General features: G+C 43.0%; 1 protein-coding gene across 1 annotated transcript in view; it reads left to right on the top strand.

Moving 5' to 3' along the window:
• Positions 1–20,605, top strand: part of mcf2la (mcf.2 cell line derived transforming sequence-like a) — a 325,483-nt gene that overhangs the window by 89,001 nt on the left and 215,877 nt on the right. Inside the window, 1 exon segment of the mRNA XM_084322780.1 lies at positions 7,287–7,367. Within this exon segment, the coding sequence (XP_084178906.1) occupies positions 7,287–7,367 (81 nt within the window).

Raw genomic sequence — 20,605 nt, 5'->3', positions numbered from 1 at the left:
CAGCACACACATCCACATGTACACACTCACTTAAATAAACAAATCACTGTAGCACCCACTTTACTCACTTTAGACACTTTAACACACTTTATATTTATTGGTCAAGATATTTGCACTACAATCCATACCTCATTGCACCTTACCCTAAGTTGTACCTCATCCCATTTCTGCATTGTACTGTATACTGTATTGTATTGTAAAAAAAAAACTTCTACTCTGTATTGTATATGTATATTGATGAACACTTTTGTTTACACTTTGTTCACGTACTTTTGACTTTCTATTTTATACTTTATCTATTTTTAGCACACTCTCAGGAGCAAAACAGAAAAAAACCTTTTATTTAAAAGTATTCTGTATTTTTGTATGACAATTAATAAAGAAACTTGAAACTTGAATAAATCAAATCAAATAAAATGTATTTGTAAGGCCCGACAACACACGTTAATGTCCCCATGGGCCGGACACGTCTTCTTTAAAGGGGACATGTACTGCTATTCCTAGCACTATTTGGGAAACTTTACACAATTCCTGTTAGTCTATTGAAGACATCTGTAAGGTTTTTTTCAAAAAAATGCATTGTTTTATATTTCTAATCAAGTACTCAAACCATCATTTTCCAGCTTCAAGATTTCAGGCTGTTATGGCCTGGCTCCGCCCATAAGCACTTTGAGTGACAGTCAGTCCACACAGTCTGCGACTGGTAGACAGAGAGAGATAGAGAGAGAGAGAGAGAGAGAGGGGGGGGGGGGGGTGCGAGAGAGAGAGAGAGCTTACAAGCTCACACCTACACACACATAACCCTTGAAAAGAGAGTTAATGTCTGCTCGCTGTGTGTGTGTGTGTGTGTGTGTGTGTGTGTGTGTGTGTGTGTGTGTGTGTGTGTGTGTGTGTGTGTGTGTGCGTGTGTGTGTGTGTGTGTGTGGCGTTCAGTGATGCTGTTTGGCCTCCATTCAAACTTGGATCCAGTCTCTGGTGTGAGTGGGGGGGGGGGGGTCTGGACCTGGGTCTGGGGATCTGTCTACAGTGAGACTACATGAGATCCCAGTGGGGAGTATGTTGTTGGGGCTTCATTTGAGTCTTTGATGTTGATGCTTATTTTTGTTGTTGTTGTTGTTGTTGTTGTTGTTGTTGTTGTTGTTGTTGTGGTTTTTGCTTTTGTTTGCTGCTGTTTCTATTGTTAGTTTTCTCCTCTGGACACACTCACACTCTATTGTTTCCTATACGACCTTCCCATGAATGAGCACACACACACACACACACACACACACACACACACACACACACACACACACACACACACACACACCTACACACACACACACACACACACACACACACACACACATGGTGTGAACTAGAGTCCAGCTCATTAAATATGGAGGCATGTGTAAAGGAACCCTGCTCTTCATTCAGACCTGCGTCTCTCCTCTTTTTCCATCCTCCCCTCCTCCTCTCTCACGTCTCATCCCTGTGTGTGGGGGGGGGGGGCGTAGATTTGTGTCTTGCTTGGGATCTGTGTTCAAAGTTTTGACCCACATGTCTTGTCTGTTGGTCTTCCTCTCCTCCGCTCAGCCCCCGAACGAGGGATGAATGAATGAATTAATGAAAGAAAGAGGGGAGAGAGGGGTTTTGGGGGGAGGGGTGGAAACGAGGAGGCACATTCTTTCTCAGCCCCCCATAATCACTGTTTGTGGGAGTGTGTGGTGTGTGGTGTGTGTGTGTGTGTGTTGGTAAAGGACTTAACCGTAGCCTAGTGTAGCTTCATTCAGCCCAAAGCAGTGTGTAGAATAGAACTCAGTAAACGGCTCCACTGAAAAACACCCAGGAGCCTGAATGTCTAACATTCTAAGACATGTAAGGGTTTCAAACCTTCACTCATTCAGCTCTCTAAGACATTTAAGGGTTTCAAACCTTCACTCATTCAGCTCTCTAAGACATTTAAGGGTTTCAAACCTTCACTCATTCAGCTCTCTAAGACATGTACAGGTTTCAAACCTTCACTCCATTCAGGAGGTGACGGACTGAACTAAAAGTACAGGTACAACACATAGTATGCAGGCAAGTATGTGAACAATGCCATTCAGAACACAGCTGCTTTTCTACTGGTACGCAGGGTTAGAAGCAAGCAGGGGTGTAAAGTACTTGAGTAATTGTACTTCGTTACAATACTTAAGTACTGGTTTTGAGGATTTGTACTCAAGTATTATTAGGTTTGTATACTTGTACTTTTACTCAATTACATTTCAGAGAAAAAAACATACTTTTTACTCCTTACATTTAAAATGCAGACCAGCCAGACCTACAAAGTACAAATATCGCAGGTCCAACTATTTTAATTAGTATTATTTGTTTCTCTGGCCGAACTAACGTTAACGTTATTAACTTATTAATCCTGCGGCTGCACTTTATTTAAAAACAGCCAATCAAATCCCCATCAATAGAAAATGAACCCGCCCATACCCATGCTGATTGGTCCTTGTGTGAGTGTATGCTTGGTTTCGTTCCAGCCTTGCCTAAACACCAGCTGATGATTTCACTAATTGACTCACCTCTTCAACTAACTCACCTGGTGCAATGTGTAGTTAAAATTAAAACTTGGCCCACGATGGAATGAGTTTGAGACCCCTGGTCTATCCCTTGCAAAAAAACGTTTTTACTTTTTCATTTTAGTACATTTCAAAGTAGAAACGTTTAGACTTTTACTCAAGTCTGTTTTTAGCCAGATACTCTGACTTTTTATTTTTACTTGATTACGATTTTGAGACGGTACCCATACTTTCACTTAAGTATAATTTCTGGGTACTTTTTACACCCCTGGAAGCAAATATACTGAGACCCTTCTGAAGTATAATAATGGAGACAGAGTACAAGCCAATGACACATACTGTATGCCCATGTAATGACTGGGGACATGTATCTCTGTAAAGATTAGGACATGTGTCTCTGTAAGGACTGAGTCAGGAGTATCAGGTTGTGGCGTGGTCACACAGACACAGAGACACACACACACACACACACACACACACACACACAGAAAGAGACACACACACACACACACACACACACACACACACACACACACACACACACAGAGAGAGACACACAGACACACTCGCTCTCTCTCAACAGGTGCACGTGTCGTTATTGGCTCCAGATTCCTAGTGTTATGCAGAACTTACTTACTGCTCCATATCATCTGACAGCTGGGCCACATCTCACACACACACACACACACACACACACACACACACACACACACACACACACACACACACACACACACACACACACAGAGTCACACACACGCGCACGCACGCACACACACAGAGTTAGACACACACACACAGACACCGTCAGACACGCGCAGTCATGTACAGTATTAAAATAGTTTTTGACATTTTATAAAAAAAAAGAAAATGGGTCAGTCACAGAATATTAGCATAATATTCTAAAAATAACTTTCTTATTTCTTTCAAACATTATAATCTTTTGAAAATGTGATGTTTTTCAAACGAGGCTTCTGCCAACACCTCTTATCCTCTTCTCTCATGTTCTCTCCTCTTCTATTCACTCCTCTCCTCCTCTCCTCTCCTCTCCTCTCCTCTCCTCTCCTCTCCTCTCCTCTCCTCTCCTCTCCTCTCCGCTCCTCTCCTCTCCTCATTTTCTCTCCTCTTCTCTCCTCTCCACTCCACTCTCCTCTCTTCTCTCCTCTTCTCTCATTTCCTCTTCTCTTCTCTTCTATCCTCTTCTCTTTTCTCTTCTCTCCTCTCTCCTCACCGCTCTCCTCCTCTCCTCACCGCTCTCCTCCTCTCTTCACCGCTTTCCTCTCTCCTCATCTCTCCTCTCTTCTCCTCTCTCCTCTCTGCTCTTCTCCTCTCCTCACCTCTCATCTATGCACTCCTCACCTCTCTCTTCCTCTCCTCTCCTCACTTCTTCTCTGCTCTCTTCCTCTCTCATCTCTCCTCACCTCTCCTCTCCTCTCTCCTCTCTCCTCACCGCTTTCCTCTCTCCTCTCTACTCATCTCCTCTCTACTCCCATCTCCTCTCTGCTCTCTTCCTCTCTCCTCACCTCCCCTCCTCTCTCCTCTCTCTCCTCACCTCTCCTCTCCGCTCTCCTCTCTCCTCCTCTCTCCTCTCTCTTCACCGCTCTCCTCCTCTCTCCTCACCGCTTTCCTCTCTCCTCTCTACTCTCATCTACTCCCATCTCCTCTCTGCTCTCTTCCTCTCTCCTCTCTCTTCCTCTCCCCTCTCCTCATCTCTCCTCTCTCTCCTCTCCTCTCCTCTCCTCACCTATCTGCCCTCTCCTCACCTCTTCTCCGCTCTCTTCCTCTCCGCTCTCCTCTCTCCTCCTCTCTCCTCTCTCTTCACCGCTCTCCTCCTCTCTCCTCACCGCTTTCCTCTCTCCTCACCGCTTTCCTCTCTCCTCTCTACTCTCATCTCCTCTCTACTCCCATCTCCTCTCTGCTCTCTTCCTCTCTCCTCTCTCTTCCTCTCCCCTCTCCTCATCTCTCCTCTCTCTCCTCTCCTCTCCTCTCTCCTCACCTATCTGCCCTCTCCTTACCTCTTCTCCGCTCTCTTCCTCTCCCCTCTCCTCATCTCTCCTCTCCTCTCTCCCGACTGAACTAAGAACTAGATTTGTTGCTCTCATTGCTCCTAAATAGTTAGTATAGGTTGAATATGAGTCTCTGATTGTCTGGTTTTGCACACTGTACTTGTTGATGAGGAACGTGGTGATGGTCTTCTGATGAGCCTCAGGAACATCTGGGCCCCTGGGAGTCTTTGTTTTATTCCTGGTGTATCTAAAAGTATTCTTGGCCAATAAAGAACTTGTAATTCTCATTTTGTCCCAGTGACCCCCATCTAAGGTCTACTTGGCCAAAGCCTGTTTACTGTAGCTTCACAAGCTGTTTAGCTTCACACTGTTTAGCTTCACAAGCTTCAAGGTTTCGAGGCTTCAATGCTACAACTACACTCTGCCTGATCTGAGCTCTATGGATGATGAGTCTCTCTCTCTGGCTTTTTCTCTTTCTATCTCTCTATCTCTCTCTCTTTCTCTGTCTCTCTGTCTGTCTGTCTCTCCCTCTGTCTGTCTGTCTGTCTGTCTGTCTGTCTGTCTGTCTGTCTGTCTGTCTGTCTAGAGGCTAATCTTTCCTGTGACAAAATGGCATCCAATGTAATAAAAAAAGTCAATCAACGAACTCGATTCTTGTACCGGATCTCCTCCCTGGTAAACAAGAATACCCTGAAGACTCTGGCAGGAGCACTCATTCAAGGGTACTACGACTATGCTTGCACCTCATGGTACCAAAGCACCTCAAAGGCACTAAAAACCAAATTACAAACATCTCAAAACAAACTAGTCAGACTACTGCTTGACCTGACTCCTAGAACCCACCTCACCCCTGCACACTTTGCCAACCTAGGATGGCTTAGAGTAGACGACAGAGTACAGCAACTTGCAATGGGCCTGGTCTACAAGATACACTACACGACCAAGGTACCCATGTACATGTCAAAATGCTTCCCAAAGGTCAGTGAATACCACGATCACAACACCAGAGGGAGCTCCACAAATCATGTAAAACCCAGATTCGGCACAAACAAGGGACTAAACACGTTTCGCAATTATGCCACAACAATGTGGAACGCCCTACCCAAAGCTGTAAAGGAATGTAAATCACTACCCACCTTCAAAAACACTCTCAAAAAACACCTACGGGAGACTGCAATTCAAAACTGGCCCCTACAAATGTCCTAACCCAGTTGTACAATAAAGACCAAGCATGGCTTTGTCAGTATTCCAATGTACAGCCCCACCCAACCCAACACCTACCCAACCTCCTCCAATGTACAGTTTCCATGTCAAATGTATGTCAGTATTCCAATGTACAGTGTCCCCCCCCCCTACCCAACCCCCCCCCCCCCCCCACCTCCAATGTACAGCCCCACCCCACCTACCCAACCTCCCCAATGCACAGTTTCTATGTCAAATGTATATACTCTTCTTCTGGATTTTTTTAGTATCACAAACAGTACTGTATTTGAAAATCTGGTATGTCATAAATGTATAGATGTAGCAGTACTGTCTATCTGTATGTCATGTGTGTCATATGATGAATTGAAAATGGGGGACCCTGATGGAAACAAGACGAAAGTCTTTCTCAGGTCTGCATCCTCTTAACAATTGTATGTATTGAGCTGTACTGTACTGTACCCATTCTGCAATCTGTTAATAAACTTTTCAATCAATCAAGTCTCTCCCTCTGTGGCACAAACCTGTGATCCTCCAGTTGTTTGGATGTAGATCAGCGGTTCTCAAACTACGGGTCGCGACCCAAAGTGGGGTCGCGGGTAGGTGACGCATTGGCCAACAAATTAAAAAAAAAAAAAAATTAAAGAAAATGTTCTGGCAACATATTTTGGCTAAATATGCCTCGCTTTATAAATGTGTATTGATAACATAGTGCTGTAATAACATTTTCTAATAAATATGCATGATCATGTTCAACGTGTGCTTTTATTTTGATATTCCTTAATTCCACTTTGAAATTACCCGACACTAAGTGTGGGGTCGCCAAAAGAAATCCCAAATAAAATGGGGTTGTGGTATAAAAAAGTTTGAGAACCCCTGATGTAGATTAGGAACCCTTATGAAGTATGTGAGAGCATTTAAATCTATTGCATTCTGGAACGTCGAGGGAGAATTCGGAGAAAACACAAAAAAGATGTAATGTACATGTTAACTGCAGAGGGAGGGGGAGGGGCTAACGGGTTAACTGCAGAGGGAGTGGGAGGGCATAAAGGGTTAACTGCAGAGGGAGGGGGAGGGGCTTACTAAATGAACAGTGTGTGTTTAACACTTGGATGGCGTTTCACCCAAATAAAAGCCAGTACCAACATGTAATCTGTAACCACACACACACACACACACACACACACACACACACACACACACACACACACACACACACACACACACACACACACACACACACACAGGGAGGGGCAGTTACCTTCTGTCTGTTTGTAATGGATTAGAATAATTAGATTTAGACTAGACACAGTGTGTGCGCGTGTGTGTGTGTGTGTGTGTGTGTGTGTGTGACACATACATTTACTAAGATGCTTTATAAACTAGCTAGCTATCTGTGTACAAGTTGAAACATGTAATGATGAATCTCTTTTTTTTCTCTCCATCTCTCTGTCTCTCTCTCTCTCCATCTATCTCTACCTCTCTATCTCTCTCTCTCTCTACCTCTCTCTCTCTCTCTCTCTCTCTCCAGATGACATCATGCAGAGGGACAGTGGTCTCTGTGCTGCAGACATCAGTCCTGACCTCCAGAAGCAGTTTGCCTTCCTACCAGGTCAGCTCTGTTCATCTGCACCAGCACAGTTCAGTCGTCATAAAGGTCATAGTTCAGTAGTCATAAAGGTCATAGTTCAGTAGTCATAAAGGTCATAGTTCAGTAGTCATAAAGGTCACAGTTCAGTAGTCATAAAGAGAATAATTTAGTAGTCATAAAGGTCATAGTTCAGTAGTCATAAAGGTCATAGTTCAGTAATCATAAAGGTCATAGTTCAGTAATCATAAAGGTCATAGTTCAGTTGTCATGAAGGTCATAATAATTCAGTAGTCATACAGGTCATAGTTCAATAGTCATAAAGGTCATAGTTCAGTAGTCATACAGGTCATAGTTCAGTAATCATAAAGGTCATAGTTCAGTAGTCATGAAGGTCATAATAATTTAGTAGTCATAAAGGTCATAGTTCAGTAATCATAAAGGTCATAGTTCAGTCATCATAAAGGGCATAGTTCAGTAGTCATGAAGGTCATAATAATTTAGTAGTCATAAAGGTCATAGTTCAGTAATCATAAAGGTCATAGTTCAGTAATCATAAAGGTCATAGTTCAGCCATCATAAAGAGAATAATTTAGTAGTCATAAAGGTCATAGTTCAGTAATCATTAAGGTCATAGTTCAGTAGTCATGAAGGTAATAATAATTCAGTAGTCATAAAGGTCATAGTTCAGTAATCATAAAGGTCATAGTTCAGTAGTCATGAAGGTCATAATAATTCAGTAGTCATAAAGGTCATAGTTCAGTAGTCATAAAGGTCATAGTTCAGTAGTCATACAGGCCACATAGTTCAGTAGTCATAAAGGTCATAGTTCACCATTGATCAGCAGCAGGATTGTAAATAAAGAGCATGTCATTGAACCATGTTGAGCTGAGTTTTCAAGTTTCTTTAATAGTTGTCATACAGAAGTACAGAATACTTTCATACAAAATGCTTCTTACTGTTACGCTCCAGAGACTGTGCTAGACAAGATATCAAATAACATAGTATAGCATGTAAATTAGAAGTAGAAAATGAGGTCACAGTGTTCAGTATAGACATATGTACAATGTTCGATGCAGAATAGACGTAACTGAGTTACCATATAATATACAATACTATGCAGTGTACTAATGTACAATATTATATAGTGCAAAGCAGAAATGCAGAAATGGGATGAGGTACAATTTACAGTAAGGTGTACGGGTTGTAGTGCAATCCTTCATCAATAAATATAAAGTGTGGGGAGTGGGTGCTACAGTGTGTTTGTTTAAAGTGAGTGTGTGTGTGTGGATGTGTGTGCTATGTGCGTTTGATGGTTGTTGTTGTGTAGTGTTCATTGTTCGTTAAGCAGCCTGATGGCCTGGCGATAGAAGCTTCTTCTGAGTCTTTCTGTGCTCGCCTTGAGACTCCGGTATCGCTTGCCTGACCGCAGCAGTTCAAAGAGGCAGTTGTTCGGGTGGCTCGAGTCCTTTTTTTTTTTTGATCCACTTTTTCTCCCATTTTTTTCTATATTTTTCTCCCATCCCAATTTCGTATCATCCAATTCAACCCTCCCCTGTCACGAACGCTGTTTCTTGCCTCCCACAAGCCGGCTGCAATGTGGACTAAGTCATACATAGCACAAGTCCCCTCCGGTACTTGAGGTAACAGCAGTCGCATCTTTTCACCTGCGCAGCTCGATCTCTGTGTCGAGGAGTAACGCGTGGGAGGCTCACGCTGCCCCCGACACTTCCTGATTCTACTGCGCAGGCGCACCAACCGACTTGTAGGAGTCGCTTGTTCACAACGCCCGATCCCCACCCTTCAGTTTCCCTCCCCGTAATACGGCCAATGTGAGTTTGGAGGGGACTATGGTATTGAATGCCGAGCTGTAGTCGATGAATAGCATTCTCACATAGTTCCCCTTCCTCTTGTCCAGGTGTGATGCTGCTGTGTGCAGCACATGGGCTATGGCGTCCTCCGTGGACCTGTTGGGGCGGTATGCAAATTGCAGGGGGTCCATGTTGATGGGGAGGGAGGAGCAGATGTAGCCCTTTACTAGCTTCTCAAAGCACTTCATGGCTATGGAGGTGAGAGCTACAGGGCGGTAGTCGTTGAGGCAAGCAGGCTTGGATTTTTTGGGTACAGGGATAATAGTGGACTTCTTCAGGCAGGTGGGGATGACAGCCTGTTCTAAGGACAGGTTAAATATGTCAGTGAATACCGGGGCCAGTTGGTCGGCACAGACTTTTAGGACGCGGCCGGGGATGCCGTCCGGTCCTGCTGCCTTCCTGATATTCACTTTTTTAAAGGTCCGCCTCACCTCATGCTCTGTTACCCTGAACACTGAGTCTCCATCAGCAGCAGACCCCCCCCCCCCCCATTGCCGTGGCTTGTGGGCTGGTGTTGTTATTACCAGCATCAAACCTCGCAGAGGTCATTTGCTAAGGAGATGTCACTGTTCAGTTTGAGGGAGGTGCCTTTGTAGTCTGTCATCGTTTTTGAGCCCCTGCCACATAGCTCTGGAGTCAGCCTGTTCAAACTGGAGTTCAATTTTATCTCTGTAGCGCCGTTTGGCCTCTGTCACTGTCTTCCTTACGTTGTATCGCGCCACCTTGTGGTCATTCATGTTGCCTGCCACCAGGCCGTCGTTGTATGCTTTGGTGCGCGCTTTCAGAGCTTCACGGACGGATTTGTCTACCCAGGGTTTTTGATTTGGGTAAACTCTAATTGTGGTAGTGGGGATTGTTTCTTCCACCAAAGTACGAACATAGTCCTGCACTCTCTCCGTGTAGACATTAATGTTATCTGTGTCGCGGAACACGCTCCAGTCTGTGCACTCAAACGCAGCCTGGAGCGTCCCCTCTGACTCCACATCCCATTTCTGCACCTCTCGCGAGACTACAGGTGAGACTACAAGTTGACGAACTTGCCTTCAGACCAGCAGGTTTAAAGGAACACACCAACATTATGGGAATGTGATTACCGTCTTCTCCAGAGTCAGGCAAGAAGATAGATACCAATTTCCTCTCAACTATCCTGCTGCAAGCTAGCCTAGCACAAATGAAAGGAAGTGGATACGAACCAGCTAGCCTAGCTGTTGGCCAAAAAACACTCTCCGGAGTTTTAAGCTTGGCTAGTGGTCCTGACACTGGAGAAGATGGTGAGCATTCCCATAATGTTGTGTGTTCCTTTTAATAGAAGCTGGACCGAGAAACTGCCTTCCAGGATCTAGTTTGGACTGGATCTTATATCAAATGTTACCATCATCCAGGTTCCTGCAGAGTATGTGGTTCTGAAAGACTTTGGGCGGAATCCACAAAGGGTTTGCGCTGCTTTTTCCGATGCATATCGCTCTCAAAGGACGTGCAGCGGCTGAAATGAAGGTGGCCCATGCGTTGCTTCAGCATTGCAATTGGCATGTCCCCTTTCTATGTAAATGAGCCTCTTCACAAGTGATCATGGCAGCAGTAACAGCGTGACCGCGAAATAATATTCCTCTGGATGAAATCAAGCCTTGACGTCTGTATTGTGTAAAATTATGGAAAGGATGATTACTAATAGATTAGTTTACTTTTTAGAAAGTAAGGATCTTTATGTTGGGTATCAGAATGGGTTTAGAAATGGCAGGTCTACAATGGAATCAGTAGCTGTTTTAGACCAGGACATTAGACAGGCTTTTGACAATAAGGAAGTAGTGATAAGTGTATTTTTGGATATTGAGAAGGCGTATGACTCTTTGTGGAAAGAGGGGCTGCTTTTGAAATTGTATGACCTAGGAGTTAGAGGGAGCTTGTTTAATTGGATAAAGGATTTTCTATTAGACAGGACGATCCAAGTACGTGTGGGGGGGCAAACCTCAAAAACTGTAAAAATAGAAAATGGCACCCCGCAAGGAAGCGTGATTAGTCCGGTCCTCTTCGATGTGATGATTAATGACATTTTTGGGCAAATTGGAAGAGGATATGGGTTGTCTTTATTTGCGGACGATGGGGCCATATGGAAAAGAGGGAAGAATGTTGAGTATTGTTTAAAGCAGGTACAAAGAGCTCTGGGGGATGTAGAGGAATGGGGAGACAAGTGGGGTTTTAAAATCTCCGCCTCTAAGTCTAATTATATGATTTTTGGTTTTAGAAAGAGGGTGCCTAGGGGAAGGCTGGTTATGTATGGATCTCCCTTAGAGAGAGTAAAGGTGTTTAAATTTTTGGGAGTTTGGTTCGATGAAAGACTGAATTGGGCTGCTCATATAGAGAAAACCCTGGCAAAGTGTGATAGTGAATGTGCTGAGAAGTTTGGCTGGGAGTGGGTGGGGAGCGGATAGAGAGACCACGTGCATGATATACCAGGCGATGATCAGGTCAATAATTGATTATGGCTGTTATGTGTACGGCTCTGCGGCCAAGTCTAATTTGCGAAAGCTGGATGTGCTTCAGTGCAAGGCTCTGAGAATCTGCTGTGGAGCTTTTAAGACCACCCCAGCTTCAGCACTATTGGTGGAAATGGGGGAGTTGCCCCTAAACCTGAGGAGAGTAAAGTTAGGGCTACAGTACTGGGCAAAATTGAGTGGGACAAGTCTGTCCTTCCCAGCTAGGTGTTTACTTTCAGGAGATGGGGATAAGTATAAGCCTTTTTTGGCCAGTATTGATCAGTGGGCCAGGAAGTTGAGATTGCATCAGGGGGGAGTGGCGGAGCACACTCGGTGGCTATCAGTGCCATTTTGGCTAGTGCCTGATCGAGTCATTGAACTTAGGTTCTTGAAGGAGGAGGATAAGGGCGAGATTGTGGAAGAAATAGAGAGGTTCCTTCTGGAATCAGGGTCTCTGGAGGTGTACACTGATGGCTCTGTGGATCCTGAAAGTGGGAGGGCAGGATTTGGGTGGTGGGTGCCTCGGTTAGGGATCGGTAAGAGACAAAGAATATCCGATGGCAGCTCAGTATTTGTGACAGAGTTGCTTGCCATCCTCTGGGCATTGTGGTGGGTGGAGGAAGTGGGACCAAGCCAGGTGATTATATGCTCTGACTCGGCTGCTGCACTGATGGCTCTGAGTGCAGGTGGGTCTAAAGCTCGCCCTGATCTCATTCAGGAAATAATGTTGGTTTTATATAGGATTGCGAAGGCAGGCTGGTCAGTGGAGTTTTGTTGGGTCCCGGGGCACGCTGGGATTGCGGGGAATGAGATGGCTGACTCCCTTGCCAAACAGAGCCTGGGAAGGGAGGAAGAGATAGGCATTTCAATGGGAAGAGTAGAACTCAGAGAGAAGATAAAGAAAGGAGTTGAGGCTGAGTGGCAGGCTGAGTGGGAAAGGGGGACCAAGGGAAGGCACTATTTCTCTCTGCAGCCTCGGGTCAAGATCAAGGTGGATGGATATGGGTCAAGGAGTGATAGGGTGAAGATGTGTAGACTGAGGCTGGGACACTGTGGGTTGAACAGTACCTTGTGCATTGTGGGCAAACATCCAGATGGGGTGTGTGAATGTGGAGAGACTGAAACTGTCGGGCATGTCTTCCTAAAATGTGAAAGGTATAGGAAAGAGAGGGAAATCTTTTATAAAAGTCTGGTAGAGTTGGGAGTCTTCCTTCTCTCTTAAATCATTCTTTGGCATGGATAATGAGAACCACCAGCTGATCACAGAGGCAGTGCTGACATTTCTGCATGCTTCAGAGTTGTACCAGAGGATATAGCGTTAGTGTATGTATTAGTATTGGACAGGCAAGAGGAGCAGAGAAGAAGGAGAAAGTGTGAGTTGAAGAGGCCTAAAGATGGCACACCACTAGTGTAGTATAAGAACTGAGGAGGGAAGAAATACGCCAAGAAAGAAGAAGAAGAAGAAGAGACCATCAAAAGAAGTGCGGAGGGCAGTAATACGCCACGATGCGTCTACACTGCCGGAAATTCTAAAGAAGAAGAAGAAGCAGCCAATATTGTCGCGTTATGCTCCAGAATAAACTCTATTTATTTATTCCGAGTTGGTTTCCCACTTCAGTTTGAAAGTTGTGTCTGTTTGTTATTTTTTTCTTCTCTATATAAGCAACAATTAAATGGGATATAAACTAAATTAAATATAGCACAATAGAATATAGTACAATAGAATTATAAGTGACAAAGCTGTATTTTTTAACACTGTCGGCTTCCCCAATGTCGTGGGCGCGATTGCCTCACATTGCAATTGTACCACCCGGCGAAAATGAGCATGTTTTTCGAAATAGGAAACATACCTATTCCATCCATATCTAGATGGTGTGTAACGTCAGTAATTTAATTACTAATGTGGTTGCCAAGTTCCCTGGGTCAGTGCACGACAGCTACATCTTTCGGAACAGCATGTCTATACCGAACGATGCAAGCCATGGATGGCAATACCTTGTTACTGGGTTAGAAAGTATTCTTCAGAAAACGTTTGTGCTGTAATATTCATTGCAAATATAGGAAAAAGTATGCGCTTTTGTATCATAGGGGACGGCGGATACCAACTCCAGCCATGGCTGATGACTCCTGTGCATAACCCAACGAACATGGAGCAGCAATGCAGCATACAACCGGGCTCACATCAGAACGCAAGGTGTGATCGAGCGCACATTTGGCTTATTAAAGATGCGCTTTAGATGCCTCAATCGCACTGGTGGGGCAATGCTTTACAGTCCCCAACAAGTGTGCCAGATAATTGTGGTTTAAGTTTAAGTTTATTTGGATCCCCATTAGCCACAGCACTGTTCTTCCTGGGGTCCATAACACATAAAATAGTTGATTGATTGATTGAATTTATTTGACAATCAAAATTACATACAATACCGGTACGTACACACATGTACAGCCATCACATATAATCTAAAATCGTAGAGGATTAAAACACAATAAAACCTTACGGTTTATTTCCATTGTGGTCCTCACAATGGACAATGGACAAGATGACTAGTATCCACCATGCACAAATAAGACATATAAATACAATACAAAATAAATGCAATAACACAAACAAAACACAGTCTACAGCACACCCCCATATATCATCATCCTACGTGACTAAGCCATTTCTTCATATGTGGGGAGACAGTGGCTCGGCAGGTAGAGCAGTCGTCTGGCAATCCGGAGGTTCCCGGTTCGATTCCCGCTCCTCCTGGGCAGCGTGTCGATGTGTCCTTGAGCAAGACACTTCGCTTTCACATATAGTTTTGGGTGGACTCGGTGCGGTTCTGGTGGTGAAGTTGCAACATTGTTGCATTCGTCATTTGGTTCGTCTGCATTCACATTGCAATTTGTCAAGCGCACCAAACTTTCTGAACAATGTCACACGGTCGAAAAGGGCGCTCGTCTATTGGACACAATGGAGAGTGGAAATCCTTCCCCTTCAGGAAGTGAAATCCGCGAAAACACAAACAGCGCAAGAAGCGTGATAGTAGCAGAGACGTGGCATTGATCCATCGTTCGATTATAACCCATTACCGCCATCCTCTCGCTAAACAACTTGTACACCTCGTTGTTTTTGTGAGTGCCCACAAGCAGCTGTTTTATTTGGTCTTCTGCCCATGCTTTCACTTCATCATTCGCCCAAGTCTGTCCACGAGACATGTTTACAGTGTGCTTGTTTTGCAGTGAATGCCGCGCACCACGGTAATAATAATAATAATAAGCCGCTGTGTTTTTTTCTTCCTTCTACCCAAGATGCACAGTTTATCAGGAGACATGTTTACAGTGTGCTTGTTTTGCAGTGAATGCCGCGCGCCACGGTAATAATAATAATAATAATAATAATAATAATAAGCCGCAGTGTTTTTTTCTTCCTTCTACCCAAGATGCACAGTTTATCAGGAGACATGGTTACAGTGTGCTTGTTTTGCAGTGAATGCCGCGCGCCGCGGTAATAATAATAATAAGCCGCTGTGTTTTTTTCTTCCTTCTACCCAAGATGCACAGTTTATCAGGTGACTTCCTATATTTGGTCCGCATTTGGTCCGATGAAGCGAACCGAGACCTATGTTTTTTGGCGAACCAGAGTTCGCGTGTTTGGTCCGCACCAGAGTTCGACTGTGCATTCACACCACCCCAAAAAAGCCAAACGGCTCTGGTGTGAAAGCACCCTTAACCCCTAATTGCTCCCGATGAGCAGGTTGGCACCTTACATGGTTGCCTCCGCCGTCGGTGTGTGAATGTGTGTGTGAATGTGTGAGTGAATGGGTAAAAATGTGAGTAACAAATTGTAAAGCGCTTTGGATAAAAGCGCTATATATAAAAAAAAATTAAAAGCAGCCATTCATATATTTTTTTTTTAAATTCTTTCTGAGACAATCATTTTTATGGACACTGGCAGTTTGTTCCACTCATAGGCTGCAGAGTACCAAAAGGTATTTTTCCCCATTGAGCTACTGAAAATGTACAGTTTGATATCAGTTAAACTGCCCCTCGTTGCATAGGAGTGGGTGTCCCTAAAGCACATAAAATAATTTGAGAGATATGAGGGGACCCTATTATACATTATTTTATGGGTAAGGCCCAACTTAATTTGAATAACTCGTTTTTCCACTGGGAGCCAGTTAAGTTGATTAAATATGGCTACATCCAGGTGAGTGCGGGTAGGAAGCTTTAACACTACTCTAATCAATTTGTTTTTTGTGCAGTCTGAAATTTATTTTAAATTTTCTGGGGTGCACTACTGTACCAGAAGGAGGCAGCGTAGTCTAAATCAGTGATTCCCAACCTGGGGTCCGCGGACCCCCGGGGGTCCGCCAGGGGGTGCAGGGGGTCCGCCAGACCACAGATGATTTTTTTTTTTTTTTTTTTTTTTTTTATTATCAGAAGCATGAATAGTCTCTCCACTACAATAAAAAAGAAAGATAAATAAATAAACATCTAGACATGATTTTTGAATGTTAACAGTAGGCTACCGGGTAGCCGCTAAAACGCGAATCAGTTGACTGTATCACTTTCTGTAGCTAGCCTAGCACGCTAGTTAACTTTCTCGGCTCGTCTGCAGTCAGCCGCCAGAGGCGAAAATGTGTGACAAACGAAAAGGAGATGACGGCAGCTCATCTGCAAAAAAAGTTAGGACCTACAGCAATCGCGAAAATTACATCACCATGGGCTTCACTGAGGGACCAGACAAACGACCTGAGTGTGTGATTTGTGGAGAAAAGTTGGCAAACTCGAGCCTGAAGCCCAGCAAGCTGAAGAGACATCAGGCGTCTAAGCACCCAGAAACCGTTGGGAAGGATCCAGACTTTTTTCGGAGGAAAGAACAGTCTCTCAAGGCGAACAAGCCTGTTGATGTTAGAGTAGCGTGGAGCAGGGGTGGCAGTGATTTACAGAAGGCTACCGAAGCCTCCTTTGAGTGTTCGCTTTTAATTGCAAAAGCAAAGAAACCGCACAATATTGGCGAGCAGCTCATCAAACCAGCCTGCATCAAAATGGTTTAGAAACTGTGCGGCCCACAGGTGGCGGATAAACTAAAATCAGTACCACTCTCGAACAATGTAGTGAAAGACCGAATTGATAAGATGTCAAGTGATTGCGAGCAGCAGCTGTCAGAAAAGCTTAGAAAGGGTCCATTTGCCATACAACTTGATGAAACTACAACTGTCGCAGACGAGGCTGTGCTCATCGTTTATGTGCAATATATTGAAAATGAGGATCTGAAGCAGGACATTCTCATGTCAGTCAACCTTACTACCACCACTCGAGGTGAGGATATTTTTACTGCAGTGGATTCTTACTTCATTCAACATAAATGCAAACCGTTCACCATTAGGGCCTGATTTGAGAGGATGAATACAGGATTTGAATATTGGCCAAAATTTTGAAATACATATGGTGCAAGATTAGATTTGTTGATTGAAGGCACAAGTCAAAGAAGCATAGTGGGTCTAATTATGATGCATATGCCTGTGTATAAGCAGTTTGTTATTAAAATGACAAAAAAAAGGTATTAAACCCAGCTAGGACAGATTCTCTCTGCTACTGATTGGAATTTCCTGTCTCATATTTAGTTTAATTTGTTGCATTGATTTGTTCCATAAATGCAAACCGTTCACCATTAGGGACTGATTTGAGAGGATGAATACAGGATTTGAATATTGGCCAAACATTTTGAAATGCATATGGTGCAAGATGAGATTTGTTGATTGAAGGCACAAGTTAAAGAAGCATAGTGGGTCTAATTGTGATGCATATGCCTGTGTATAAGCAGTTTGTTATTAAAATGACAAAAAAAGGTATTAAACCCAGCTAGGACAGATTCTCTCTGCTACTGATTGGAATTTCCTGTCTCATATTTAGTTTAATTTGTTGCATTGATTTGTTCCATAAATGCAAACCGTTCACCATTAGGGGCTGATTTGAGAGGATGAATACAGCATTTGAATATTGGCCAAACATTTTGAAATGCATATGGTGCAAGATGAGATTTGTTGATTGAAGGCACAAGTCAAAGAAGCATAGTGGGTCTAATTGTGATGCATATGCCTGTGTATAAGCAGTTTGTTATTAAAATGAAAAAAAAAATAAAAAATGTATGGTATCTTAATAGGAGGGGGTCCGCGAATTTCATCAGAGATGTTTGGGGGTCCCTGGGGGGAAAAAGGTTGGGAACCACTGGTCTAAATGACTCTGTATCAGGGCACCTGACAACATCCTAAGTGTTTTTCTATCCAACATCTCCGACTTAAGTGCTAGGAATGTGGTCCTTTGGCTTATCCTAGCCAGGGCTTTCAAGGCCATAGCCTCCCCTGTGAGACATTCGTCCAAGGTGCATCCTAAATATATTACCGAATCATTACCAGCAATGACCGACTCTCCTGCCTGGATCTTCAGCCCTGGGGACCTTCGCAGCTTTACTTTGGATCCAAAAAGTATGGCCTCAGTTTTACCAAGGTGGAGAGACAGCTTATTGTCGGCCAGCCATGTTCCCACACTCTGAAGCTCCTTACTTAAGGTCTTCTCTACCTCTCCTAGGTCTTTGTGAGACACAAGAATGGCAGAATCATCTGCATATAAAAACAGGTCAGACATACAGGCAGATTTCATGTCATTAATATATAATAACATTTAAAAAAAAATTACAGTTACAGACTCTATACACTCATTCACATGTCATTAAAACAACAATGAATACTCCTATTCAAATTCATAATACAATACAATACCTACTCATAATTAATTCATAATACAGCAAAATATACTATTTAGCTTTTACATACATTATCTATGTTCATACATACAGTATATATGTACAGGAACATATAGAGTATATATGTACAGGAACATATAGAGTATATATGTACAGGAACACATACAGTATAATGTACAGGAACATATACAGTACAGATGTACAGGAACATATACAGTACAGATGTACAGGAACATATACAGTATATATGTACAGGAACATATAGAGTATATATGTACAGGAACTAGGGATGGGAGTGAGTAATCTATTAATCGATTACTCGCAGCTATGATACATCTATCTTAAATTATTAATATTTTTAATGAAAAAAAAAATATATATATATATATTTCTTTTTACATATTTGTTTCACATGTATGTGTATGATTATAACTGTTTGCTGGTTTCCTTAAACATATATACGTAAATGAACAAAATTAAGTTAAAAAAAAAAAATATATATATATATAGGCTATATATATATATATTCAAAAATATTAAACAAATACATTTTTTTTAGTTTTTTTCCCCTTTACGAGTAATACACGATCACTCGAGTATAGCATGCGATCAATCGATCTGGATTTTTCTTTAAAATGCCCATCCCTAACAGGAACATATACAGTACAAATTTGCACTTGCAGAATATTTAGAGAAAGTTTGAGATAAACGTACGAAAAGAACATAATGTGATGTATTTACTTTGGCCTCTGGTGGTGTGCGTGGTGTAGCTTACAAACCGTGGGAAGTGAATGTTATATTCAATTATTGTTTTTGGTGTAAGGGATGGGTCGTCGGACGTGACACGAAAATAGAATTTCATTCATTCATTCATTCACAAACACATACACACAAACACACACACAGAAATGCACATACAGGAAGATGCACCCCAACATATTATTTTGTTATTTGTCTGCGTTATGGTAGATGCAGATTTACTGGAGATGCACCCTAACATATTATTTTGTTATGTTATTTTTGTTACTGTTCCTCCTCCAGCCAACGCTGACCGTATTGGTGACTCAGCAAATCACTCATCATGGGTGACCACGGTGCCCTGCGAGAGACAGAGACACGGAGAGAGAGAGAGAGAGACAGATAAGAGAGGAGAGAGAAAGAGAGAGACAGATAAGAGAGAGAGAGACCGAGCTACACTTCTTAACAACCTGCCCACTATACCAAGACATCAGGGACATATACTTCCCACAAATTGCAAACACCCAAAGAGACTTTGAAAACATGGCAAAAAACTCAAAACTCCCATACCTACTGGGAGAAATACAAGAATGTGCAAACACATCAGCCAGATTTGTGAGCTGCTGTGACAAGAAAAGGACATCCAACGGAATACAACCAGAGAGAGAGAGAGAGAGAGAGAGAGAGAGAGAGAGAGAGAGAGAGAGAGAGAGAGAGAGAGAGAGATCGATCTCATATGTTGATTATTGAGTTATGGCAAAGATCCATATCGACGGTGTCCATATCGACTGACTGTGTTTTGATGCCGAAGGTGACATCTGGGATCCCGCTGGGCTCGGTACTGTGAATGCTCCTTAGCCGTCACCAGACCAGCCTTCACAGCCTCACGGTTCAGCCTCACAAAATCTGGCTTCACGGACGCATGGACAGGGCCACCACTAGGCACAGAGTGGACATGCCAAGACAGGGCTGCGGGACAGATAGACACAGTAGAGACAGACTGTAGATCAGTGGAGGTTATTGCATGACAACTAGTGAGGCAGTACTTCACTAGTATTTTACAGACAAAAAATATATATATTATTATTAATATACATATATATATTTTTTTTTTTCATTATTATTATAATTTTTTTATTAGAAATGTTTTCCTCTGTGAACAATGCCAGTGAATTTGAACAAAAACAATGCCGGTGAATTTTTTTTTTCTTCAAAAATGTCCAAGTGACAGCTCTGAGCTCTCTGACCTGACTGCAGTAATGGCCAGCTGTCAATCACTTACTGCAAAAATAGTTCATCTCACCACTGAGACTGACTGTGTGCAATTTGCCTTGAAAGCGACTGACATCGAGAATAAGATCTATATTCAATTGTTCATGAACTTATTGTGCATCGTTTGATGATATATATATATTTTTTTATCTCAGT

This window comes from Notolepis coatsorum, assembly GCF_963971535.1.
Source record: "Notolepis coatsorum genome assembly, chromosome: 1".
In the NCBI taxonomy this organism is placed as follows: Eukaryota; Metazoa; Chordata; class Actinopteri; order Aulopiformes; family Paralepididae; genus Notolepis; species Notolepis coatsorum.
The sequence above is the reverse complement of the archived record's forward strand: the minus strand, read 5'-3'. Positions and strand labels throughout refer to the sequence as shown.